General features: G+C 49.9%; 2 protein-coding genes across 3 annotated transcripts; one reads left to right on the top strand and one right to left on the bottom strand.

Moving 5' to 3' along the window:
- Positions 1–687: 687 nt before the first annotated feature.
- Positions 688–3,378, bottom strand: LOC108022162 (protein gooseberry). Its single transcript, XM_017091006.3, has 2 exons — positions 3,149–3,378; positions 688–2,113 (listed from the first exon to the last, which is right to left on the bottom strand). Exons 1-2 carry the CDS (start codon positions 3,201–3,203, stop codon positions 873–875), a joined length of 1,296 nt encoding a protein of 431 aa, XP_016946495.1. The 5' UTR covers positions 3,204–3,378; the 3' UTR covers positions 688–872.
- Positions 3,379–8,408: 5,030 nt separating this feature from the next.
- On the top strand, positions 8,409–25,850 carry LOC108023096 (protein gooseberry-neuro). 2 transcript variants are annotated; one of them, XM_050887900.1, is made up of 5 exons: positions 8,409–9,378; positions 14,285–14,598; positions 18,012–18,123; positions 24,502–25,095; positions 25,166–25,850. In XM_050887900.1, the coding sequence occupies exons 1-5, from the start codon at positions 9,261–9,263 to the stop codon at positions 25,456–25,458; spliced, it is 1,431 nt and encodes a 476-aa protein (XP_050743857.1). In that variant the 5' UTR covers positions 8,409–9,260; the 3' UTR covers positions 25,459–25,850. The 2 variants fall into 2 exon arrangements, with proteins under 2 accessions (XP_050743857.1, XP_016947846.1); XM_017092357.3 differs by lacking the exon at positions 8,409–9,378 and adding an exon at positions 13,698–14,123.
- The last annotated feature ends 38 nt before the right edge of the window (positions 25,851–25,888 follow it).

Genomic DNA, 25,888 nt, shown 5'->3' with positions numbered 1-25,888 from the left:
ATGTTAGTACATTGTCAGCTTGTCATTTAAGGATACAGTTTCTGAACTATTTTGAAGGATTAGTTGCTTGTGCCAACCTGTTAGGGTGCCGCAGGAACTTGACCAAAACAGGCCTGTGTGTGGTCCAGGGATCTTGGAGACAATGTTATAAGTTAAATGGAGTGTGAGAGGCTTTTCCCTATTGTGTGGATTTTCATAATGGGATGTACATTTTATTTCAACAGGATATTGGAATTTTTGGATAAATCCCACTAACACGAACATAGTAGTTTAAATAACTGCTATTACAGAGAAGGAACAAAAGACTATATCCCTTTGAAACACTAATAAAAACGTATTGCAAAGTACCAAATGCTTTATGGAGTTGTATAACTTAGCTTATTATTTTACACTATTATCTTTAAATCTTTTTAAAACCTAAAAATGTCATGAGCGCACTTTGGATATAGTGCTTTTTAGATGTTAGGCCCGTTTCGGAAACAAGCTAAGGCTAACTATTTGCGAACAAACTTCTCCAATCTTCCGATCACGATTTTAAAACATTATTTAACTTTTATAGCATTCATGAATATAGATGGTAGCACCAAAGCCCATTATTTTATTTCGATGTCTTTGGTAGTACTCGAAGAAGGAAAGTTATTTCCATGTAAAGGTATTTACCAACTTCTTCAAGAAAAGCCATTCAGATTATTTTATTTTAAATTTCAACTTTTATTGTTTTGATTATCGCTCTTATATTTACGAAAAACATGCGTCTTAAAATACGATTTAAAATAATTTTAAACAGTCTTGGGGTCTTCAGATGTCGACTTAAGGCTAGTTAAATTACGAGTAAGATAGTCAAACACTTAAAAGGACAACGCAGTGTTGCCTTAAAAACCGAAGTAGGGATAGGCGGGAGCACTGGGCATCATTGAGCTCTTCTGGTCGACCTGATGATGGTAGCCGCCAATGTGGTTGCCTGCGGCGGCAGTGGGTGGGAAGAAGGATCCAGCAAAGTTGTAGCTGTCCCAGGAGGAGGGGTGGTGTGAGCCGGAGGCAGCGGCGGAAGCAAACTGGGATCGCAGCTGCTCCGCGGATGTGGCAGCGGTCGTCGGCATGGAGTAGGCGGCTGATGCAGTGGATGGGTAGGCAGCACTGGTCGATCCCACGCCGTAAGCGGAGTTCATGAACTCATTTCCGACTCCGGGCTGCTGGGCTTGGGTTTGCACGGGGCTGTGGGCGGCGGAGCTGCTGCCAGAGGTGCTGCTGGCCGGGGACATGGACGCCACTGAGCCACCGTATCCCGCATGGTTCTCATAGGTAGCTCCCGAAGTCGGCCAGGTCTGGGAACCGTATAGGCCCATTCCCATGCTGGGAGCAGGAGCGGAGTTGGCGGTGGCAGTGGCGCCGTAGGAAGCGGCAGTGGGGGCGAAACTGGGCACCTGCTGGGTGTTCAGCTGCTTACGTAGACGAGCGCGACGGTTGGAGAACCAGACTTGGACGCGGGCCTCGGTCAGTCCGGTGCTCTGTGCCAGCTCCTCGCGGGTGTAGACGTCGGGATACTGAGTACGGGCAAAGATGCGCTCCAGGGCGTCGATCTGGTCGTTGGAGAAGGTGGTGCGCGATCGCCTCTGCTTCCTCTTCAGTTGCACACTGGGCTCGGCGTCGTCCTCGCTCTCATCCTCGCTTCCTGCTGAACCAGCTCCACCGCCAAGGATGCCGTCGATGCTGTGGGAGGTTCCCGCTCCGGAGGACCCACGCAGAAGGCGCGAAATGGAGCTCACCGACGGGGCATTCTGCTTGTCACAGACTCCGGCCTCGATCAGTTTGGCGCGGATCTCCCAGCTGAAGATGCCGGGCTGCGACTGCTTCAGTTCCTCGATCCTGGACTCGATGTCGGGCGTGGCCACGCGGGGTTTGCTGCCGCCGATCACTCCCGGGCGGATGGAGCCTGTCTCCTGGAAGCGGTTCAGAATCTTCGAGACGCAGCCGTGGGAGACGCGCAGCTGGCGGGAGATGACGCAGGGACGGACCCCAGCGGCCGCCATCTCCACTATTTGGCGACGGATGTGGTTGGGCAATGGACGCCCGTTGATGAAGACGCCGCCAAGTTGGTTGACGCGGCCTTGTCCTATGAGCAAAAGAGAAGAGGGAACAATAAGTAAATTTGCAAGCCACCTTTTGTTCCTTAAGTCAGTTCAGGGAAGTCTGATCCTATTACAAAATAGTTTTCTTGTGGCCTTTTTTCGGAAACGACCTTTCAATTAACTTTTTTCTGTGCTCGATTGAGCGAAAGCAAGTAATCTAGTTAGCCAGCAGTGACCACTTCACTGCATTGCACTCGAAATGGACTAAGCAGGATAAGCCAGGGATCAATTCGCACGATCTTTTGTTGCAGATCGGCACAATCGATTCGATGGCCATTTGTAGACACAACAAAGCGCAAATTGGCAATTTGCGTAGGTCTTTGCGAGAGAATGCAAAGACTCTCGCCGACGCATCGGTGGCGGTGGAAGAATTCCGATCTTGCCGGGGAACGCAGCTGCATCCCCGCTTGGCCCATGCAATCAAATCAAACTAATAATCCGTAAGCGCTGCGGACGCCCAGCTGTGCCGGCTAATACAAGTGTGTTCGTATGAAAGGCGGCCCCAAACAGCCGAAAAGAGAAATAAAATCCCAGTCCATGTGCAGGGTCTGTTGTTTGGGGCGCTGACGTTGTCGGCTACGTGATACACAAGACCCCGAGCCCCAGCGCAGACACTGAGCCGATTCAAGATCAAAGCCCAGCGCCACGAAGCCGCGAGGGAAGGAGACGAGCCAGAGCCGTGAGACGAGACATGAGCTGGCCAGACCTGGTCGCGCCAAAAAGTCTGCAAAGTCCGCACTGGAAGCACTGGGACCCGGGCTGGGGCCGGGTGCCGCTGGCTTGGGGTCTGGCGGCCGAGTTGCCGATCACAATCAATAAGTCAAAAAGCTGATCATGCTGCCGAACGGGTAATGATCTCTCGTTTGGAAACAGCGGGCGAAAGCGCTGCCCCAAATGATGAGCCAGCGCTTTTCTATGTCCGAGTCGGGCGTTTTGTACTCGTAATTGTGGTAATTGGTAATGCTCGTTGTGCCCTGTGATCCACTATCTATGATCTGCGATCCGCGATCGGTGCTTACCTTGGAAGGGATATCCAGCAAAGTAGGGTGTCATGTTGAGTGCCGAAACAGCCATATCTTGTTCAGTAATCCGTTGGGGAGGTGTTCCGTGGAATTGTCAACACTTTCTGTATGGTTAGGTCTTCTCAGATCTTCTTTGCCCACCGAAGTTCACAGGGCTAGAATGCTCTCGGAGTAAGTAGAGGTCGATTCTGCTGAGGCGAGTGCGCAGGGAGTGGTGATGCTGCTCGTTTGCTTGACAGCTCGAAACTGATTTTGAAACGGTCAGCCACAAGACTAAAACGAATCCGTGAGATTCTCGGAGCCAAGAAACTGGTTTTCGCCGGCGGAGAGGCAGTGCGGCGAGGGTGGAAGTGCAGGCCGGCAGAGCGAGAGGCGGCGATCGCCGGAGAGCTCTGGTGGTGGTTGGAACGGAGCAGCTGCCCGCCCTGGCCTGTGTGCGAGAGCAGTGCCGTGAAACCAGAAACGAGAGAGAGAACCCAGCGAGTTTCCATAGCATGGCTGCAATTTCACTTAGCTCCGCCCATAGAAAACCGAATTGAACTCGGTTTTGTACTTTTCCCTGACGGACTTTTGACTCTGGAAAACCCCAAGTGGGCTTAGGCTGCCCTCCATTATGATTGTTTATTTTATATGCGCTTGATTTGGAGTTATGCGCCTGGGGCAGGGATCTAAGGCTTTAGGTGGGTGGGAGGCCCTAGGCCCGGCCTGATTGCGCATATCGCCATTATTTTGCAAACACGATTTCCAACGCCGCCTCAAATAAAATGTTTTCCGGAAACCGTATTTCTGTGCGACACAAAAATAGATTTCCATTATGAAGCCCGTAGGAAAGCCAACACTTTTCTTGCCTCCAATGAACGGGAGAGGAAAACAGAATGCAAAAAGTTACTAAGCCCTCCAGATGACGCTCGAACCCATCCCCGTTCCACCTTGAACTGGGACAGACAGCCGTGGAGCGCATTTAACTTGCATTCCTATCTGGCTATAAGACGCCCTCGCCAAATCAGTGGCCTTGTAAGTGGGGGACTCGGGTCGGGCACACGTGTCTGGCTCAGTCTGCGGCAGGATTTTCCTTTTCAAACAAGTTCGATTCCTTGCGATGACGCTGCTTTCAGCTGGCAGGGCAAGTGCCTTAAAGACAGTTGTATTGGCACTTGAAGAGCTCTCGACTGCTCGGGCATAATGGTTCAATATCAACTCGGGGACACGCTTCGTTAAAAGTTCATTTGGCAGCTGTGATTCAATTACTGCAACAGTCCAACAGCCGCTGTTTGCCTACACTAATTAGAAAGAACCCCATCTCCATCCGCAGCTCCCAAACAACTTCCAAAATTAATATTCATGAGAAAAAGAGACTGGGAACGACCACTAATATGTGTGGCCGAGTGGGAAGCTGACAAAAACATTTTCGCACGGGCAAAAAGGAAGAGACGAAGGAAAAGTAAACTCCATTTCCGAGTGCATGACTTTTGCTTAATTTTCTGAGAGTGCCGAGCTACGAGCTGGCGGTCGAAATCAAAGAGGTTTTGGCCATGTTGCGTATACGCCGCGTGTGCGAGCATTGAATTATGCGGCATCATATCCAAGGCAAGGCTGTGGACGTGAACAATGTAGACAAAGTTGTTGCCACTGCTGTTGGATCGGACGATTGTCGAGATACTCGCCGGGCGGGCATGTGTGTATCTGTGAGATACTTTTGGCGTGGGTGCGACGCTGAATGTGTGCCATTTGGCAATAATTGTGGGTCCATTGTCTGGTTGGCCGCCACGCTCTGTGTGTGGCTTCGCCGCGAGGCAATCGCTCAAATCGTTTGACAACTGAAACTGCTACTGTGCGATTGGCAAAGTCGTCGAAGCCGGCACCGCCTCAGATGCAGATACCGATGTGGATTGTGTGTCAGCGGGAATGATGAATCTGTATCCATTGAACATTCAAATGGCAAGTGTTCAGCCCTGCTTAACTTCCCCGACTTCCCTGTCCCTGTCCATCCTACTCACAGCTCAACTCCAGTCGCTTCCGCGCCGACCTGGACCAACTTTTCGATATATGTGCATTATCTGTTGAAAATAAATAGTCCCGCCGACTCAGCTGGCGAAATACTTTTCACTCGTTGACTTTGGCATTTTTGTGGGAATTTTTTAATATTTTTTGTAAGCCAGCCGCGGTTGGAAGGCCCGAAGGCAATGTATTTGCCTGGCTGTCGAACTGTACATTGCGGGTATCAGCTCGTGATGGAAAATTCATTTGCGAACCGGCAGGCGAACGGAAACGGCTGACTGCGGCCAAAGGAATCGACTTGAGTAATGGCTTTAAAATGCTGTGGAATTCAATTTTCTTCCTTCAAAGGGGGCTGTCCGTGACTGGCAATTCCAATGGGGCTTTCTCGTATTGATACAAGTTACTCCCCGAAAGTCTCTCTGGTCGAGAACAATTTTTCATAACCGTCGTGTATTAGGGGTAACGAAGAGCCCTCTAAATACGGGGCTAATGATTCCCAAAGCGCTCCCAATAAATATAGCTGAAAAATAACCACTAACCACTAACGCCCATATGTCAGCTTAGCTGAAAGTCGCCGTGGGCAACAACAACAGCTGCTGGTGAAGCGGTGAAACAAGAAAACTAAATTAAAACTCAACCGCAACTGTTTACACAGCAAATGTTACCACAAAGGGGCGGCTTGGCGGCTAGTCGTCTTGGTGGCTTGGGGCATCAGGGCCTCCAACTGACTCCAAGCTGAAATCCCAGAGCGGTCTGAGCGGGAGAAGATTAATTAAGGCGGCTACTTGGCAGGGGAGGATCGGGCGAACAGCTCGGACAGTTGGTTGAAGAGTAATGTGTACAAATATATCACTCCTTCGGAGCGGTTAAAAACGAATTAATAATGTGTGATCGCAGGCCGCCCCCAAAAACGCGGTGTGCCAGTTGGCGGATTCCAGAGGAAAGTGCCCTGACTTCAGGCCGCAGGACGAAGCAGCCAATCAGGAGTGTTGTGCGGGCGGCCACGCGCACCTCCTGGATGACAAGGCAAAGGCAAAGGATGCCCAGGGACCGCTTGACTTCGGATGGCTTCACAAAGAATGCCATTATGTGCATGATCTGTGGTTTCCCTTTCACCCCGCGATGCTCCTTTGCGGCGCTTTGTCGGCAAGAGTGTGAACAGAATAGGGGAGTGGAGTGAGCTGAGTTAGGGGAGGACACCCAAGCCGCTGGCCCGGACCGCCACCAGCGATGTGTGAATTCTAACAGCCCGCGTCGGCGTTTCGTCGTAAATAATGCGCTTGAGATTCGGTCACAGTCGCTGAAATATACGGATTCTTTGAAACCCAAGGGCGAAAGCAGACGGCTCGTCGGGAATGATGATCGAGCTGAAGATTGAGTCGAACCTTAATTGCCCCCGGCGTAGCGCCCTCGATTATCGCATTCCTGTTAATTTCGGGCTGATCCTTGATTAGCACTCCGCTCGCCTTCTAATAGGGATATTAGGACGATCGGGATTCGATCTCCTGCACAGCTCGGCCCTTCGTGTTGTATGGCGTCAAGCCATATAATTCGTTTAGCACCTGCGCCGTAAGAGGTGTGATGTCAATGATTATAAGTTTAACGCCTAGCCGTACTGCCACGTAAAAGGGTTTCGCCGACTCTGACCGACACGGAAAAATCGGCGGTCATGATCTATCTATTCTTGTAGAGGAAAAGAAATCCATCGAAGGCCGACGACTCTGACCTGCGACCCGCTAAGCTTTTCGAAAAAATGCATTTTCGATCCACTTCAATTCCGGCTCTTCTCATCCGTATCCCTGTCCGCGTGAGGAATAACTCATGTTTTATCACAACATGATTATAACTAATTTGACATTGAAATATTAGCATGCGCAGCCCCTAGCTAGAGAGGTCCCAGAAGAATCGTAGACGAAATAATCACGAAACGCAATCAATCCTTTAACGACGATGCAGATGACGAGCCGGCCGTACTTATGAGCTCCGGCCACCAAACATAAATAATCCGTAAAGACAGGAATTTTCCTTTTCCCGCACTCTGCTTTCCCGATTTGATTTATTTACCATAGTAAATATAAATGCATTCGAAATGCATTTTAGTTATGCGTTGAGGCCGCCAGCAATCTCCGAAATTATCATCTTCAGAGCCATGTGAAAATGAAAAATAAATAATTATCCAGTGGCTCACAGATCCACCGCAAACAGGGACTTGTGATTACTGTTCTACATTTAATTAAAAACGCATTTCTGGTCGCTCACTGCGAGACTTCGGTTCCAGTTGCATCTCGAAATCGATTTGATACAATTTCAATTTTTGTTGATTTTTCCCAAAGTGACAATTGGCCTGCGTGATTTTCAATTATTCCCGGCTGAATCGATTGGTCGGTCGGCACATGTCAAAGTGGGGAACTGTGGCTCCCAAATCCCCGCGACCATAATTGTGGCATCAAGTCCAGTTCCCGTTAAGCCGGGTGTAATGTCTCGTGCCGAGCTTTCCAGCTGCAATGTGGGCTGGCTTTGGGCTGAAGGTTTCTTTTCGGCCAGTGTGGAAAATTGAGCTGCATGTTATCTTCCGTTGATTTAATTAGATTTCGATTTGTTGCGCCATTTTCGCATTTAATTGATGTTAAGTTCCAGGAATCAAAGATTACTTTTGAGCAGGTTTTGAAGATGCCGCCGACCAGATAAGACAACTGTTACATTGTTCAGTGCAACTTTCTGAATCGTGATAAAACTTATTTGTATCTGTGTTAGGAGAGCATTTGTGAGAGCTCGAACAATGCTAAAATAAATTCTGCGAAAAATTTGGGTTTATTCCCACTAAACTTATATTGCGGAACATGCATATTTGATTCGAAAATCTGGAAATAATTTACGGTCTTTAGTGGGCGTCCAAATCAATTTGCAATAAGCGTCTAAGCGTCATTAGGTCGATTAACACATTAGGTACCATCATGTCCATTATCATTATCGTCGCTTATGCTAATTTCCCTGCGCAGATAAAACCCACAAAAACACCGTGTCTCTGTTTCACCTTTAAGAGACTAATTTAATTAGCATAATTTGGCAACACCTTTTTCGGCTGTTGTGGCGACGCCTACTCGCCTAGTGGTCTACGAGCAGATGCGTATCTTACGGATTGCCGGTAGATACTCGCTCGTGCTAAAGCGATTGGCAACGCCAGCGCAGGACATAGGCAGTCAGAAGTTGACTAAGTTGGCGTGTCAAATCGATCATTGGCACAGTTTGACAAGTCTATTTGGCCGGACAGGTCCGTCAGGCAGGAAACAAAACCGGAGGACACACAAAGCCAGTCCAGCGACCACCGGCCGTTTCGGTCTGGCCAAGTCCAGACGCTGAGTCGCCCAGTGGACAGGGACGGAGCGTAACACTTACGATTTGTAATGGCCTCTAATCATGCGACAAAAAGAGGAAGATCGCAGCTAGCAGTTCGGGACCTACCGCCGCCAACAGGTAGTCGCGTAGCTGGTTCAGCATTTGGCAGTTGGCAGCTTGCGGTTCGGGTGTTAATGGTTTGTTAGTACGCGGCGGTGTCCTTGCTCTCTCTCTCTGTCGTCCTTGACGCTCGTAGGTCCGCCCACCCAGCCCCCCGTCAGACTCACCGCAATTATGACGCCTGTGGTCGTTGTGTTTGCGGTAATTTAGTTATCTTCCAGGACTGCATGCGATTTTCGCCGGAAATTGACAGTCGGCGGTCGAAAGCCACAGATCTTTGATTTAGCATGCACTGTTTAAAAACACATTCGGCAGCCTATAAGCCCGCTTTACTGCCAATGCCCAGCGATAAACACCCAGACAATACTATACCCTCGGCCCATAAATCTGCGAAAATCTGCTCAGTCCCGCTCCATCGATTGGCGGTTGCATGTTTAGCAAATTACTCAACAGCTGGGCGGGTGATCCTGACGGGGCGGGCGCGGGGAGCTGGCCATTAAATAAATTATAACGAACTGCGCGCTGAAGAACGCCCCCCGCCTTGGACGCTAAGCGGAATGGACATTGCCGCAAACAAATTGCTCCCTGCCAAGAGCTCGCCCCGCCATGTGGGAGACGACACGCAGTCTGCAGTTTTCGCGGACCAGGGATCGGGATGGGGGCAGTGGGGCCAGGGAGCAGTGAGCAGAAGGTGCAAGTCAGGATCGCGGAGAGGAGGATGCATGTGTCAGCAGCTTGCTCAAAGCAAAAGCCGCTGGGAGTTTTCTTTTCGGGTGAGTTTTTAATTTATGTTATTGATGCGAAAGATATACGAAGAGCACTGAGAGAAACCGGGCTGATAAAGTCAAAAATAAACAAGCCCTACAAGGTGCTTTGCAATTTTTCGTACCCATATCCAAACGCCCAACTGTGAGAGTGTGGGAAAATATTCAAAGATGCAAATGCAAAATGCTTTTCGGTTAAGGTTGCACTTTGAATTTTGCGTGAGCAGTTAACGAACATCCACAAAACAGCAAAAAGCGGCGAAATGAGTTACGGATTTGCAATCGCTTAAGTTGAGTGCCAATCTGAGCCGGCTCCAAGCCCCAGTCATATAAACAAATGAACATATGTAAAATCCATGCTCGACAGCGGCCACGACAACTCGGGCTGACGCTGATGCTGATGTTTTTTACGACTTGACACAGAGTTTCCGAGGACGGACGAGGACGGGGATGGATGGGCTGGGTCTTCCAAGTCTGCAGAGTCCGCAGTGACTGGACAAAGTGGCCGACAAAAGTCGGTCGCAGATCCGTGCGCTTCAAGCTTCGAGTTGGAGTGCGAGTGCGAGTTCGGCGGGCTGCTGACTGAAATGGCTTTGAAGCGCACATTTGCCAAAGTGATCGTAAAAATGCCAAGCCAAATACCTTGAGCACGTCAAGCGCGGCAATTAAAATTGAACTTTTATGTTACAATGACATATAGCCCAGTCGCAGTCCCGGTTGGCCCACGTCGGAGCGCCTTGGAGCTCAAATGAGATGCTGATGGGCGGCGGCGCAGAGTGGGGCGGGGCATGGGAGTGGAGTGGAAAGGCCATGCGTGTGAACGGGGCAAGATCAAAGCCCGCGCCGCAGCCACGCACTTGCAACTGGGAAAAGGACGCAGCTAGCGTGCGAGCGAGCGGGCGATAGATCTCTTTCGGCTCCGGCTGGACAATCCCGTGCAGTTTGGTTTCACAATTTAATTGCAAATAAATTGAGTTTTTGGTACTTCATTTAAGCGAAACACGCTAAACCCTCCTGGCCGGCGGATCCATCAAAGTCGGCACGGGATGTCTTTTTCGCCCAGCTCAAAGTTGGCTTTTACGAGGCTCCCTTCCCTTCCGCAACGAATGGTTTGCATGCAATTAAAAGGGTTTCCTATTCAACTCGTCGAAAGTGTCTTTCCAGGACTCTCTTTCGGGACTGTTATGGTATATCTGCATGCACCCCCGTCTCTCCTTCCTTCCTGGAACAGCAATCGACAGATTCTCCCACTTGGGCCCGGCCACATAATGAGGTTCCGCTAACTGATCCATCAAAACTCCGTTAGGGAACTGTCAACAGATGCACAGGAACTCAGTTAAAAAACCGTCAGTAGCTGCTGCTCGAACGGAAGGCAAAACAAACAAGCTGGCGAGCCGACAAATATTGAACAATCGCATATGACAGATCGCCCGTCCATCTGGACCAGGCCCAGGAGGAGGACAAGTGAAAATTAGGCACACACACGCGCTCGCACTAACACTCTGCCGTCTCCTCGAAGACAGTTGTCAAACAGTTTTCACTCCTTCATGCTAAATTTGCAAGGCAAACAAACGGCGGCGTTGTCCCGCCGGACTCGGGATCGCCAGACCCAGTGGCAGCTCAAGGACGACGGAGGTGTCACATCGGCGGGGTGCCGCACAGGACGGTAGCACAGCAAGTGGCGGGCCGGAGGCTGGGATATTTAGCTACTCGTTCGGCATTCGGTAGTCGGAGTCCTTGGCCCCCGCAATCGCAGATGCCAGTGAACCGTTCTGGGAAGCCGTCACCTATTCATACGAGTGGATAATCATTTTGAAGAACTCTACGTCCCCGGCCCCATGTCCTCTTACGAGTTTCGAAAGAGGTTTACGATCTTGTGAGTTTGAATGAATTTGACTGTACTCACACTTGCGTTTTACGGCCCCTTGTAATGATCCATAGAACAAGTTTTATGTTTGCGCTGCTTGGCGACACAATTTACAGCCATCAGTAAATCACGGCTGTGCAGTGTGGCCAACATGTGCTCTGATTCAGAAGAAGACGGTCATAGAATTTGGCACACAGTTTACTGCGTTCATAAAACCCTGTCAATAGCGAGGCACTGCCATTTCAAGGATTTGATAGAAGTTACAGCCATAGTCATTGACTTTTAAATCCGTTTATGAAACGCTAATTGAAGGCTTTGTTGACGAAATATTAACTGGAATGTGTCCCAAAGGGTGTGAACTGCGAACTGCAGTTTTAACACGTTTTTGTTTTTTTATCTTCTCGGCTTGCTTCAGAATGACCACTTTTATACCGATGTCTGTAGAGAATTTCACATGAAATTTTGGGGCATTTTTATTTGCCCCCCTGTTGTGCTCCGTTTCAATTCAATTTCATATTTTCGTCCTCTAAATTCGATTTCGGGGAAGAAGAACTCAAACTAAGAGCCGGAAGCCAATATTCGACGACCACATTAAAAGGCGGCTTCCGATTTACAGGGTCCCCAAAAACGTCCTGGCCCTTCGCTCCTTATCAAAAGTTTTGAAGCGGTCTTGCCACGCATGAGGAGCTCCGATAATTGAAAACTGTCAATACGCAAATTAGAAAATTTGTCATGTTTATCGTGACCAAGTGCTTGTGGTCTCGCTTTGAGCACGGAAATGGGCGGAGACGCAATCAATTAATGCTTGGAGGGAATGTCCTGCTTGGCTCATTTGCATTGCCAGTTCCATTTGCCGACGCAGACGAGGCATACCGGTGCATTCAAGTGCCTGGGAGGACGGGGTCCTTGCCTAACGCTTCATTAGCATCGATTTTTATGCCGATTATCGGAGGGACTGCAGGTCGGCTTAGCATTCAATCCCACTTTGGAGTGCCCCGGCATATTTCATCAGCCTGCCAGCTCATTCCGCTCAATTCGGTTCTGGGCCGAAGGATGCAGCAATATTTTTATAGATCAGAGATTTGCATGCGGCCTGCTGCCACACATATACCCTCAGACTCTCGCACAATGGGCGAAGGCAGCCATTTTTGGTCCGAGTCCATCCCCCGTCCCTTTCTCGTCCCGTGGAAGCCAGATGCAGGCGGCATGTGGGTATCCTTAATATGCGTAAACTTCACGCTTAATTCTTTATATTATGATGATGTCCTCTCGCTGTTTTCGCTTTTGTTCGTTGGTTTTTCAATTTTTCAATTTTACAAAACTGCAGACCCTCCCAACTGTACCAGGTGTGACTTCCTCGGCCGTTAATGGCTGTTGATAGATTTTTATGTTTGTATATCGGTAATTGACTTTCCCAGTTCGGGGAGGGACGCAGGATGGGATAGCCGAGTAGCTTCAAGATCGAATCCTATGCTATCCTCAATCGTGGACAGGATTCAACAAGCTAATGAGCTTGAAGCTAATCCCGAAGGGGCCATCATTACACTACATTCCATTAATCAAAAGCAGATACTCCTGCCAGCTAAGGAGGAATAAGGACAACTCGCAAGCCTTGACACGATTTCATAGCCGTAAACAAGCATGACCTGAGCATTGTGTGTGTTGCCAGGAGGGGATAAGCCAAGAAGCTGAGGGAAGCCCTGTCCCCATAAACTTGGATGACAAAGAACTAGCCTAACTAGCCAGAAGCTGGCGAGGGGAGAAGAATGCAGCCGGGCAGTGGCAGAATGGGATAAACATACATTGGGACACACGACACGCCACTGTGGGTGCTAAAAGTGCCAGAGCCGGAACGATTGATAATGCGTCCTGGCCTGGGTAATGGTGCTGGGCCTGGGTTAGGGCTTGGTCCTGGTGTCCTGGGCCGCCGGCAGCCTTCACGGTTTAATTGGCTGCCGGCGACGAAATAAAAGTCATACAATTCACACAAAATGCTCGGGGACAGCTGCATTCACGGAGTGATCAGGCGAGTGCCGGCGCAGGGGGGTTGATATGCGGATGGATTATGGATGCGTTGCAATATCAAACGCCGGCCGAGCTGAGCCCCGAACCGCCCTGAACGGGCTCGGCCAATCAGGGTCTTGCGGGGCGTGGCATTAGCTCGATTAAAGCGCGGTCCGCTCGCCGGCGAGCCACTCTCTCTCTCTCTGGCCGTCTGGCGGCGAAGTTTTGATCGTTGCCATATTGGGCTGCCTGCCCGGCTGTGGCGCCCGAGCAGGAACCCACCACCGAAGGGCGGGCGCGAAAGCTGCTCTCGCTCTCCTCCTGCCAGCATCTCCATCATCGCGGTGGTGCGGTGGCTCGGCGGCTCGGCGGCTCAGTGGTTCGGTGGTGGCTCGGACGCGGAAACCAGTTTGTGGAGCGATCTCATTGTTCGTCCGTCTGCGGAGCAGTCGTCGTCATCGCCCGGCCCTCGTTAATTTATGCCCGCGCTTCTCTTTAGTTGCTTCGCAAGTCTCGTGCTGTTTGATCGCCGAAGCGCGCGTAATTCCAAGAAAAATCCCGCTGCCTCACCACCGGGTCGAGAGTTGCAAAGTTCCGACGGAATCGGAATCGGGAGCTGGTTTCGCAGTGATGCAGTGCAGCCTTTGGGCCAACTTGCAAGTGATTAACCGCGAGTAACCACAGCCTCTGGGCCGTTGTAGCCGCAATTGTGCAATTGTATCGACTCTGATGCACCAATCTGAAGCCGAAACCAAAGCGAGTTAGTTAAAGGGTGCAGCGTTAATTTAGGTTCTAAGATATCAATAAGCTGAGTGGATTCGGACAATGGATATGTCCAGCGCCAACTCGTTGCGGCCCCTTTTCGCGGGGTATCCCTTTCAAGGTGAGGCGAATCAATCAGCAATTTGGAATACCTTGGAATCTCTAGACCCTTTAAGGCAGTCTTAGAAAATAGGGTTTCCTGCTTGTTTTAGTCACTGAGAAATAGATTCCCCATGCTGAGCCCGTCACTATTTGTTTTCATGTGATCTTACTCGCCCGCAGGACAAGGTCGTGTGAACCAGCTCGGGGGCGTCTTCATCAACGGTCGCCCGCTGCCCAATCACATTCGCCTGAAGATCGTGGAAATGGCGGCCAGTGGAGTAAGGCCCTGCGTCATTTCGCGCCAGCTAAGGGTTTCCCACGGCTGCGTATCGAAGATCCTGAACCGATACCAGGAGACGGGCTCCATTAGGCCCGGCGTGATAGGGGGATCCAAGCCCAAGGTGACCTCGCCCGAGATCGAGACGAGGATCGACGAGCTGCGGAAGGAGAACCCCGGAATATTCAGCTGGGAGATACGCGAGAAGCTGATCAAGGTGAGTGCCGAGCTTCACCTGCAGGTCTGCAGGAAGCCGTAAACTGTGCAAAGACAAAGGACGCCAGGATTTGACTAGACCCACCGGTAGCTATAACCGCATGCCATTATGCGCAGACAAATAGGACCCAAATACGCACCAAATGCGAATCAGTTTACTTCCGTTTTCCGAAAAGTCACGTGGCAGACTCGGGCCGCCCGCTGGCTTTGTTATGGCACGTTGCCGACGACACCTACCGGCAGATCCCTTTGCATATGCCGGCTGGCCAGTTGCACAGATGGCCAATGGCCCAAATGGCCCAAGGACCCAGTGTGAACTTGGCCCGCTCATTGACAATTCTGTTGTACAACGGCGACGACAAATTTTCGCATGCCACCCAAACCGTTAAGAAATCGATTAAACCATAAGGAGTCGGCTGACACTGCCGTTGTCGTTTCTCTTGTCGGCATCGATTGTGTTTTATCCTTGAGGCGACAAGGTGCAAAAAGGGAATTTTTATCTGTCTTTGGCTTACGGCACATCGCTTCGAACTTCCTGTGTGAAGTTGAGGGCGGAAACAAGGCCCACACTAAAGGTAAAGGTAGGTTTGCTTGCCAAGTCCCAACATAAATTGGGTGTATATCAACCCACCAGTTCAACTTAATTCGTGTCACGTTTTAATGGACAATTTCCAAAACTAAGGAAAGCGCGTTGTGCGACACCTTTCTCGTCATCGATCCTCTTTAACATGTCGCCTCACAAACCCTGTCACCTTTGCACATAGTAGCGTGTTATTTAGCCTCACATTAGAGTACAACATAAAAGATGAGCACACATGCCCACACCTGGAGCTGGGAGGCAAATGCAAAGTCCAAAGGGGAAATTATGCTTTAGCTTTTCACTGAACCTACGCCAATACGGCTCATTCACTGAGACCAGCTGTCTGGCTAAAAGTTCGATTTCGGCGTACTGCCTACTGGCCGGGGCAGTTCCTCCGATCCACGCCTGGATGGATGGATGGATGGCCCTGTGACGGCTGTCTTGGCTTTGTTTTCGCCTGCTGGCGAGATTGCACGAGAGCGCAGGGGAGGGCGAGGGATCCAGGCCAGCATTCGTGTTTTCATGCGCCAGCCTCTTTTGGCGGCTCTCGTCTCGCTCTTTATTTGAAGCCGCAATTAGCCACACTTTATGTGGCGATAGGACTCGGGCGACCATCGATACGATCGGACAATGGATCAGAGTTGGCATCACTTCATTCCGTATCCGTGGGATGAGCACTTTGAATGTGCACAGAGAGAAATGCAGATAGCAACCTATTCTCATTTTCAAGAATAAAACTGATGAATACAAAGTATCTTCGATTTGCGAAAGCACAAAATTTAAATTCCGAATTTTTGCCTTCGCCACCTTGAACTTTTTTCTTTCTGTGCAGTTTGTTTTGCTCTGTTTGCGCTGGCTTGGCGGGGCAGTAGGCGTAAAAACTGCCTCCAGGTGAGCTTCACGCTTAATTAGAATACGCCTTGGGCAGCTCTCCTGCTTCGATTTCATACCTGGTCGCGATTGCCCCTCCCTATCTTGCAGATACGACTTGCTCAGTGGCTTGGTAGATCCACCGACGATCGTGATTGATTTCAGCGGTTGTTATTGCACACCGGACTTGGTTCAGGAATGGCCGATCTTTCGCTAAGCCCCAATCGTGTTTTTCTATTCATCCTTGGGGCTGAGTCTTATCCATCTGACCCGATGACAAACTGTTTGTTTCCAAGAAATTTAATTATTAAAATCACAGAGCGCACCTGTCACTCAAACAAGAAGCTAGCAGAGACCGAAAATGTGTGGTAGAAAATATTTAGGAAAGAGCGCAGCAAGATTTGGTCAAGTATAAAGCGCAGTCAAGTGTCAATCCAACTGTCGACTAATTAATTAAATTTCAATTGAAATTGTTAAGCCAGAGCCCAGTCGGAGGCAAAAATGTATCGCGCAGTCGGGGGCTCGACCGCGATCGAGATCGGGATTGGAATTGAAATTGGGATTGGGATCCAGTTGTCAGTTGCCCCGAGATAAGCCGTCACACATTCCAGCACCGCACCGAGCAACCGGTACGGCGGACCCCAGCCGGAGTCTCAGGCCGAGCACAAGTCATAAATAACGCAACAAAGTCCAGTTGAAAATCAAAACATATTTCTCTTGTTGTCTCCGTGACACATTCAATAGAAATAGGAGCCAGTAGCCAGAAGACCAACGCCAGTTCGCCAGACGGTCTGCGGCAGCACTCCCAGCAGCGCCAGCACTCCAAGCTCTCCAGACTGGACAAAATGTCAGTTTCGGTTTCCGTGCCCGGCGTCTTGTCTTGTCTGGTCCCTGTCTTGTCTATGAGGTGCCAGTTATGCCACCTTTGTTGGCCGGGGAATTAACCGCAGCCCAGAGGGGGCGGCAGGGGTCCCCGCACCGCGATAATTTTGTTAGTGGAAAAATAATATTATTAATCATGAAAATGTTTGCGGCACATGCCACTCCATTTGAGCAGCGACTCAGCAGCCCGGCCACCGGACAGACGAGTACTCCGACGCTGGGTCACTCTCCGTCGACCGACCACCGGCGGCCAGCCTCCAGAGCTGGGATCCCAATCCCAGACTTGACGTTCCGTCGCACAGTTGCGCTTCGTTGTGCAGCGATTTGCGTGAACCTGGAGTTAACGTTGAAGTCGACATGTCGCTCTAATGAAAACTGACAGTTTTCGGTTTTCTACCATGAGGACCGTTTTGCGGGATTGATTTGGGGCTTGGATGTGAGTTCTTTCTTTTAAACGCTGCCTCGAAGAAGGTGTTGCTGCCCTAAAACGCCATTCGCGACGCGCAAAGATCGAATTTTATTCCGGAAAACTACAGCCTTCCGCACCTGGAGGAAAGCTTAACTTTGCATGTGGGAGATTAACTTCACTCTTGCAATTTCTCGCAAATTGTTTTCACTCCCCGTAGCGGTCTCCCGCCCGAGTCCCAATCTCAGCACTTGTCCCGCCTCTTGCCACAACACGCGACACATTCGCAGGGCAAACGCTCAGGTAGAGATAAATTCTCATGCCTGGCCTAACTCTTGGCTTGACATTTCCCTAATTGGATTACCAGCCGAAGTTCGTGAGAGAGGGAAGCAGGCCCAAAGACAGCTACACGAAAATTGTCCAAACACAAAAGCTGCCCGGCGACTGTAGCATTAGTGTCAGAGCTTTCCAGTTCCTGGTCCCCAATGAGATCGACCATCGGAGATGGAAAATCTTTTGGCGGTCAACAGTAGCGCCCAGAAATGTTTATCAGGCCTTATCTTAATTCAAAGTGGGTAATTTATTTTCTTCGATTCCGTTGACCAATACTCGTTAGACGTAAGAGAGATAACCCAAACAAAACACGATTTCTAATTGAATACTTTTATAAACACAGGAGGGCTTTGCGGATCCCCCGTCAACGTCATCTATCAGTCGCCTATTGCGGGGAAACGATCGAGGCAGCGAAGATGGTCGGAAGGACTATACCATCCACGGAATTCTTGGAGGTAAGAAAACCCAGATTGGTGCGATACGCGGTAGAGAAACCTATTTGGGATCGGGCTGGGGGATCTTGCTGTGAAAATCACCGATCATTTATTTGATAATTTCGGAAAATCATCATCAAATCATTTGTAGCTCAAATCAACAAACTGGTGTCGGCACCTTGGCTTTGATCGTCTTAGAACCAGCGACTTAAACTTAAATAAAAGCCGCTCGGAATGGGAAAGAAAAGACTACAATGGACCTTGCTGCCATACGATAACGATCTCGATCGCTTGTTGGCCATACACAGCCGAAATAGGTGTAGATGATGACACCTGAGAATCAAAAGTACACAAGTCCCGAGATTCTTTCGCCACAACCCAGACCCAGCTAATAACCCAGCGTTTTACTGCCTTGCGTGAGATCTCGACATGCCCCTCGCCCTGTCCCGATGATCGGAGCCAATAATCAGGCTAAATATGCATAGTCATTCGATAAACGACCGGCGGGGTCAAAGCGGTGGTCGTCCAGCCGAGGAGCTTGATAGTCCCTTGCGTATGCGTTTGAGAAATTGGGAAGAAAAATGTTTTTAATGATCTCTGGGTGCATCGCTAGACGCATTCTGCACTGAACTTGCCTTATCCAATTAGGACGGAACCCTTCGATATGTTTGGCCTTTTTTCTATTGCCGATTTTGCCAATATCCTCTGATATTTGCCGACCTCGTTCTGTCACAACAAAAATCCCGCCTACAATAGCCCGCCGGGGTTTCCCTTAGATGTCACCTTGGCCTCGTCTCTCTGAATGCATACAAGCCGACAATGACTCTGGATTGCATTCCATCAATGGACATTGTAGGTCATGTTCGGAGACCTTGAAGGAAAGTCATGCGCCCTGTTGTTTGTTTTCTATCATTGTACTTCATATCGCTGTATGAAAATGGCACTCGCAGGTGAAATGCTCAGCGGAGTTGATGCTATTGCAAAATATGATACTCGACTGATTAATGCATTTATTCACCTCCCTTCTCGTTGATCCCCTCTTCCAAAGTTACCGTGAAGCACCTGTGTGTCAAAGCTATTTAACCGGTGCCGGAATCATACAAACACATAAAAAACTCACTAAGCATAATCTACACAGCCCCGACTCAAGGGTAATCATTATGTTGTCGAAGCGTATAATAAGCACACGCCCTCCCATCATCATTGATTCCTCGGCCCCACCCGATCCCGGGTCCATCTCCACCCCAGTGCCACTATTATTATGGCTGGCCGGGCAGAAGTAGCAGCCAGCTCACAATCACAGCCCCAATCGGAAAGGCTGCGCAGAGACACATCCCGAGTGGAACTGGCCAGGCCCCAGCTGTGTTGGAATCTTTGGGATCTGGGTTCTGCGACCTGGGACCTGGGATAACAAAGTCGGTGCCGTTGCCTGTAATCAACGCCTTCTTGCCGGCGACTGAATGGTTCCTGGCCCTCACCTGCAGACGCCGAAAATAAAATTATGCATTATTAAATATGTTTCTTCATCTTTTGTTTCGCGTATAATTTCGTTTGATTTGGATTTTGAACAATTTATACATCTCGCTCTGGCTCTGGCTCCACGTCCGCCGTCTTTTCCCACTGCACAGTCTTTCCCAGATCCATCCGGAGCTTGCCCGGCCACAAAGCCCTGGTGTCGCTGACTGTATTTACCGGCGGCTCGCTTTGATCTCGCAAATACCGAAAAATCGATGGAACTATATGAAATACCCAATAATAGCTGAGTTTACCCAAGAAAGAAGGAGAAATTGTGTGGGGGCTACTGAAGTAAGTTAGGTGACAATGGTGCTGTTATAATTTTGGATCCAAGCCACACAAAATGAGGCGACCAAGGTAGTCATTAGGAGCATTGATGCCGGTCGAGCGATGCCGTGGAAATGCTCAGCTAAAAACCAATTTAAATTGTGTTATATCAGAAAATAAAAGGTGTGAGGCAGGGTGAGACATCGGACGAACCAAGTTATCAGTCGAACGCGGCCATGTTTAGAGGCTTGCCGAACTAAGCGGCGAAGTCACCAATGGCAATTATTTGGATTCGGTACGTCTCCGCTTCTCAGTAATCTCCAGCTTGATAAACATTGATCCCCACGCCCGGTGAAAACACAACAAACACACCGCTAAACGCTTGCAACGCCTTCGCTCGGCGGCCTGACAATAGCCAAGCCGTCTGATTCGGAGCCCGAAACCCCGACTGATAAATACGCGTGCGATTTGTTTTATTTAGTGCGATCCCTGGGCACCGGCCCACTCACAGAAAGAAAGTGACGCAAAACAATGGAATCAAATGGCAAAACACCGACAAGAAGTCAACGGCGACAGAAGAAAAGCCGAGCAGAACACTTGTGGCAATTAGTGGCCAGCACAAAGGCATCAAGAGAGGCCGCCGTGGGAATGGTCGGCGATATTTACAAAATACTCTCCCCCAACCCGAGGATCCAGGTCCAGACAATGCGGCAGCCGGGCAAGGGCTGATCCAGGACGAGTCCAAACACAAACAGGTTCAATTATTTGCAAAAAACCAAGGATATGGAAAATGGCTGTGGCCGAAGGACGAAGGACGAAGACAAACGGACGCCGCCCGGACGATCCTGTTATGCGAGTTCACACCTCCCCTAATGATTCGCAACGGGATGTCGGAGGGATGCGGAGGACAGCAGAGGAGCATTCCTGCAGTGTCACATGACAAATGACTGCGAGGCGGGGGAGGCACCTCCGCAGCTCGGCAACTCGGCAACTCGGCGGTGATTGCGCAAAAATACCCTATCCTTGCCCGAGCGGCCCTAACCCGCAGCACCGACTGCGGGCTGACCCTATCTCACACATATGGCCCGATGATCCAGTGGCTGGCTCATTTGTTCGACTCGAAAACCCATTAAAATCGTTCATGCCCGAAAAAGTGTCAACGTAACAAAAGCAGCGCTTTGACTTCAAATGCACCGATCTTGAGCGGCTTCTTTAATGCCCACCAGGGTGTCCTGGAGCGTTCTGTTTGATCTCATTGTGGCCCGGATCGTCTCGGTCCGAGTCTCGTATGTTTTCCGCCGCCTCGCTGCACTGCAGCGCCCCCGACCGAGGCCGTCGTTCGTGGTGATGAGTTACAAAATATTTTATTAACGTATTATCACACTTTAACCGACCTCCGTCCCGCTCCTCTGGAGCTCCCTATGCCTGTCTCCGTCGCTCCTTTTCCTTCGTTCTTGCCGCCGCGGCTGCTCATCTGGGATTTGTTTTGATCAAGTGTTTGTATGCATTGTTATTTAAATTAGTTTCATTCCATTCTGGCCCGCAGCCGAACTCCTTCGATTTCGATGATTACGTTTCTTTTGCCGCCGGATTAAGATTATAACTAATTTTGGCCTCTTTTTCCCATCCGTGGGGGACGGCCGTGGCATTCCCACGACTTTTGTAAATTAGTTTAAATGGGCTCAGTGGGAATCATTTGAATTTTAACATAGTATTTAGTGGACGTGAAATGGGTTAGCCTGTCCACGGTGTGGGCGTTGCTAGCATATATTTCTGGTAATTACTTTGAAGACAAAAAAATATTGAAGAGATTTAAGTGCCAATGTATAGAAAAAGTGGCTCTCGGTGTGCAAGAAGACTACAAAGAAGATTGCATGTCCGTAAGCAGATCACAAATATTCAATTCTAGAAGCTAAAAGGCGAAGCAAAAGGTACTTAGGTTTGAAGTCCCAAAACAAACGTTTTTTAAGTAGTTGGTTTTTAGATTGATTATATTTTATGAATAACATTATTTTTTCAATCCCAGTGTATGCAGAATCTATATCTTTTGAAAACATTCAAAAACCTCAGCCACATTCCATCCTTGGGCGACGCAGCGCTTGTTAAACTTGGCGCATAAGCGGCATTACTTTTAAAGCTCCTGTAATCCTTTTGCTGACATGAGTCTTAAGACACGAATCTTAAGACTTAAGAAACAACATTCGTCGGAATCGAGCCGCGCCGAAGTGAGCTGAGTTGAGCTAAGTTGAGCTGGGCTGGGCTACCCCTTTGGCCGGCCCAAGTCAATGTCACATAGTCCGGGCCTTTCAAATCCCGAATGCGTGGCTCGGCACAGAGCGCGTGTCTCCAACTGACATCTGACAGCCGAGCGTCGGGGATCCCCTGCCCCAGCCCCCCGCAGGGCTTTTCAATTGCAGGTCGCACCGCCAGGCATATGTACGTAACGCCCTGCTTTGCATTAGATGCACCAATTTGAATCGGGGGGTCAGTGTCAGGGTTGTTGATTGATGACAGTGCTGGGGCTTCGCTTCACCTCCCCAGGAATATCTATCGGAACAAGAAAAACAGTACAGGGCAGATTGATCTTTGCCACAACTGCGATGGAGGCCGAGCAGCGATTGTCCATCAAAGGTGATTGGGCCCCAAAAATAGATATTCGAGGGAAAGGCTGGGGAAAATGACCGCTTGCCTTTTGCACTTTGCCACGCAAGGGCTGGTTCCTGAAGTGCGAGTGCTACCTGCTGTTCGAAAACACAACCAAACGTCGTCAAAAATGATGGAATACCTGCCCAGATTACGAAACCGCAGCAGTTTATCAAAGCCCGGGCCAAACGCTTTTCCACGGCGACCAGTCACCGAAAAGAAAGCCCAAAACTCAAAGAGCTCCACGGTAGCCAAAGCGGTGCCCTGCGCTGTCGGAGCTGGTGCCAAAATAAAAAGGCTTTTGTCTTCGGCGCTGCTGGATTGTTTTCTGCCGGACCGCCAGTGTTGCCGGCCCTCTTCCGCATGCGGGGCTATTGATGGGCAAGTAGCAACAAATTAATAAAATGTTTAACATTTAAAAACTAATTGATTTTTCTGCCTTCCACCTTTCTTGGTGTCGTTTCTTGGGCCGCCTTGCTTTGTCTTCTTGCCCCGGTGCCCATCCACCATCCGCTTGCACGGCTTCTGCAGCTCCACTCCAGGAACCCGACCCCTTATTTCGTATAATTAAGTTTTATTGTTTCGTGTGTTGAAAGATTAATAGTCCGACTTCTGTATTTTATCATTCATATCCATTCGTTTCCATTTAATACGCATGTGAACTTTTCGATTTCTTTATTGGACCACAGCCGAACTAAACAGTGGGCGTTCCGCGTTCCGCGCTCCGCGGTTTCTCGGAGGCTTTACCTAAGGGGATTTTGGGTGTGGCCTGTTGGTTGCCGAAGCTCATAAGCGTGCCGAAAGATTGTTTTACAGTTTGCGGCTTCAAAACTGGGTTTTGGCCAATCCGATTTTAAAAATTTGCATACAGGGCAGATGGGTAGTACTTTATTGAATTATAATAATAGCTCACGTCGCTTTGACCGAGTTCCGATACTCGGAAAACATTAATTGGAGGTCCTTTTCAAAAAATCACTCTCTGAGGTATTGACAGACTCTGGGAAATCCCATGAATCACAGTCGAAAAGGGAACAGGAAGTCATCTAATTCGTAGGATCAATTAATAATTTCACTTGACAGACCGGAAAAGATTAGCGCCCTCGCTGACCGCAACAGCCTCGGTGCCTAACCATCTCAGCCGCACACAAACCCTTGAGTTGAGGACAATGGACGATAAATTTAATCGAAGCCAAAGTATTTCCGCTCCAAGGGCAGGCACACAAACGGAACGCTCACAGCGGCATCAGGATACTCTTGATCCTATTTTGAAAAATGAGCTTGAGATCTCGTTGAATAATTCCCGCAAAGGGTGCCGCTTCCCCGCTTTGATCCTAGGCCGGTGGGGCTGTGACTTTGCCCCGCCTCGAAAACGCAGTTTATTGTGTAATGAGCTCTCCAAATAATTTGGCACGCCGTGTGGCTGCTCCGCCTCACGCCGCGCTTCAAGCCCGATTGCCAACGACGGCGGCCTTCCCCATTTCCCTTTCGTAAACAGATGCCGAAGTTAATTGGCGCACTCCTCCATGGCCGCTGACAACTTGCCGATCATCTTCTTGTGTAACGTGATATATTGTGTCACTTGTCAATGCTGTGACTTTTACGAGCTGCCTGCGGCAACGCCCCCGTCACCCAGGCCGCGGCCAGCCCGCTGGATCTGGCCTTCTGTGGGATCGTCGGTGGCTTTGACAGATTTGTTGCGCTCCCTGACGTCTCAATTAATATGCAATGGCGCGCAGTGAACGTCAACTCCCATTCAAATGAAGCTGGGGCCGGGAGCCGATCTGGGGGTTACTCGATCGCCGGCGATCCACGTCGGTGGCCCTATTCATTGAATCCGGAGATCAAACCGCCGAATATGATTCAGTTTTGAGGGAACCAAAGGCGTGGAAAATTTTATGGCTTCCTACGAGGCGTTAATAATTTTAGTTGCCTTTTAATTTAACCCGAATCCCTTTCCCATCGCTCTCGTTGCAGGCCGCGACTCCGACATAAGTGATACGGAGTCGGAGCCTGGGATTCCGCTGAAACGCAAGCAGCGACGCTCCCGCACCACCTTCACAGCGGAGCAGCTGGAGGCCCTGGAGAGGGCCTTTGCCCGCACCCAATACCCGGACGTCTATACCAGGGAGGAGCTAGCCCAAACCACTGCCCTGACCGAGGCCCGCATCCAGGTGTGGTTCTCCAACCGCAGAGCCCGTCTCCGCAAGCACTCGGGAGGCTCGAGCTCCGGACTCTCGCCCATGAACAGTGGCAGCTCCAGTGTGGGAGTGGGTGTCGGACCCAGTGGGGCGACGGCGCCTCTGGGCTTCGGCCCCCTTGGCGTAGGCTCGATGGCAGGCTACAGTCCTGCGCCGGGAACCACTGCAAATGGAGCCGGCATGAACGAGGGAGTCCACCACGCCGCCCATGCCCCCAGCTCCCACCACAGTGCAGCAGCGGCTGCTGCGGCGGCGCATCATCACACCCAGATGGGTGGCTACGACTTGGTTCAGAGTGCGGCGCAGCACGGATTTCCCGGAAGCTTTGCTCAGCCTGGGCACTTTGGCAGTCAGAACTACTACCATCAAGGTGAGTGGCCTCTCGAAATATATTCACAGATGGGTCCAAATCCGAACCCCACTTCTTTCTCCAATTGCAGACTACTCTAAGCTGACCATTGACGACTTCTCGAAGCTAACCGCCGATAGCGTCTCAAAGATCTCGCCCTCGCTTCACCTGAGCGACAACTACTCGAAGCTGGAGACCCCCTCGAACTGGCAGGCCGCCTACCACCTCAACCAGTCGGCAGTGGCCGCCGCCAACTACAATGCCCACGTGGCCCAGCACCAGCTGAACGACTACGCCGCTGCAGCGGCCCACGGGAATGCGGCGGCCGCTGCTGCCTACAACCACCCTCTGCCGGCGCAGGGTCAGGCCAAGTACTGGTCATGAGGCAGTGGATCGTCGTTTCGCGAGCGAGAGCCATTACATTTAGGCGTTATTTTATGCATTTCAATTATCAGCAGAGGCACATGTAGATGTTAGGAACTATTTATACCCCCAGACGTGAATATGGAAATATCGGCTTGTCTATAATTTAGGATTACTTCGCTTACTGCATGTGCATTACATGGCTTTTACAGGCGCATTAAGGCTGGCAACGTTTCCATACAAGCGTTATGAACATATAGCTAGATAACAATGTGTATTTATTAACCTAAGTAATATTAAAATGTTGAGTACAGTACGGAAGTTCGATGTGGACGGTACTTCCGAGCGCCGAGCGGGGACTTTTGTAAATCGCAGTGATCGAAAAAGAAATAAAGGTATATTTTAAAATATTATTTCTTACCTTTTTTTAATGGGGAAAATGGTTAAATGG

This window comes from Drosophila biarmipes, chromosome 2R (genome assembly GCF_025231255.1).
Source record: "Drosophila biarmipes strain raj3 chromosome 2R, RU_DBia_V1.1, whole genome shotgun sequence".
In the NCBI taxonomy this organism is placed as follows: Eukaryota; Metazoa; Arthropoda; class Insecta; order Diptera; family Drosophilidae; genus Drosophila; species Drosophila biarmipes.
The sequence above is the reverse complement of the archived record's forward strand: the minus strand, read 5'-3'. Positions and strand labels throughout refer to the sequence as shown.

Excerpts from the sequence above, each read along its gene's own strand:
- LOC108022162 (XM_017091006.3), bottom strand. The coding sequence starts at position 3,203 with ATGGCTGTTTCGGCACTCAACATGACACCCTACTTTGCTGGATATCCC. Across the intron at positions 2,114-3,148 it reads TGCTGGATATCCCTTCCAAG|GACAAGGCCGCGTCAACCAA; the intron begins GTAAGCACCGAT and ends TTTTGCTCATAG.
- LOC108023096 (XM_050887900.1), top strand. The coding sequence starts at position 9,261 with ATGGGGGCAGTGGGGCCAGGGAGCAGTGAGCAGAAGGTGCAAGTCAGG. Across the intron at positions 14,599-18,011 it reads TACGCGAGAAGCTGATCAAG|GAGGGCTTTGCGGATCCCCC; the intron begins GTGAGTGCCGAG and ends TTATAAACACAG. Across the intron at positions 18,124-24,501 it reads CATCCACGGAATTCTTGGAG|GCCGCGACTCCGACATAAGT; the intron begins GTAAGAAAACCC and ends CTCTCGTTGCAG.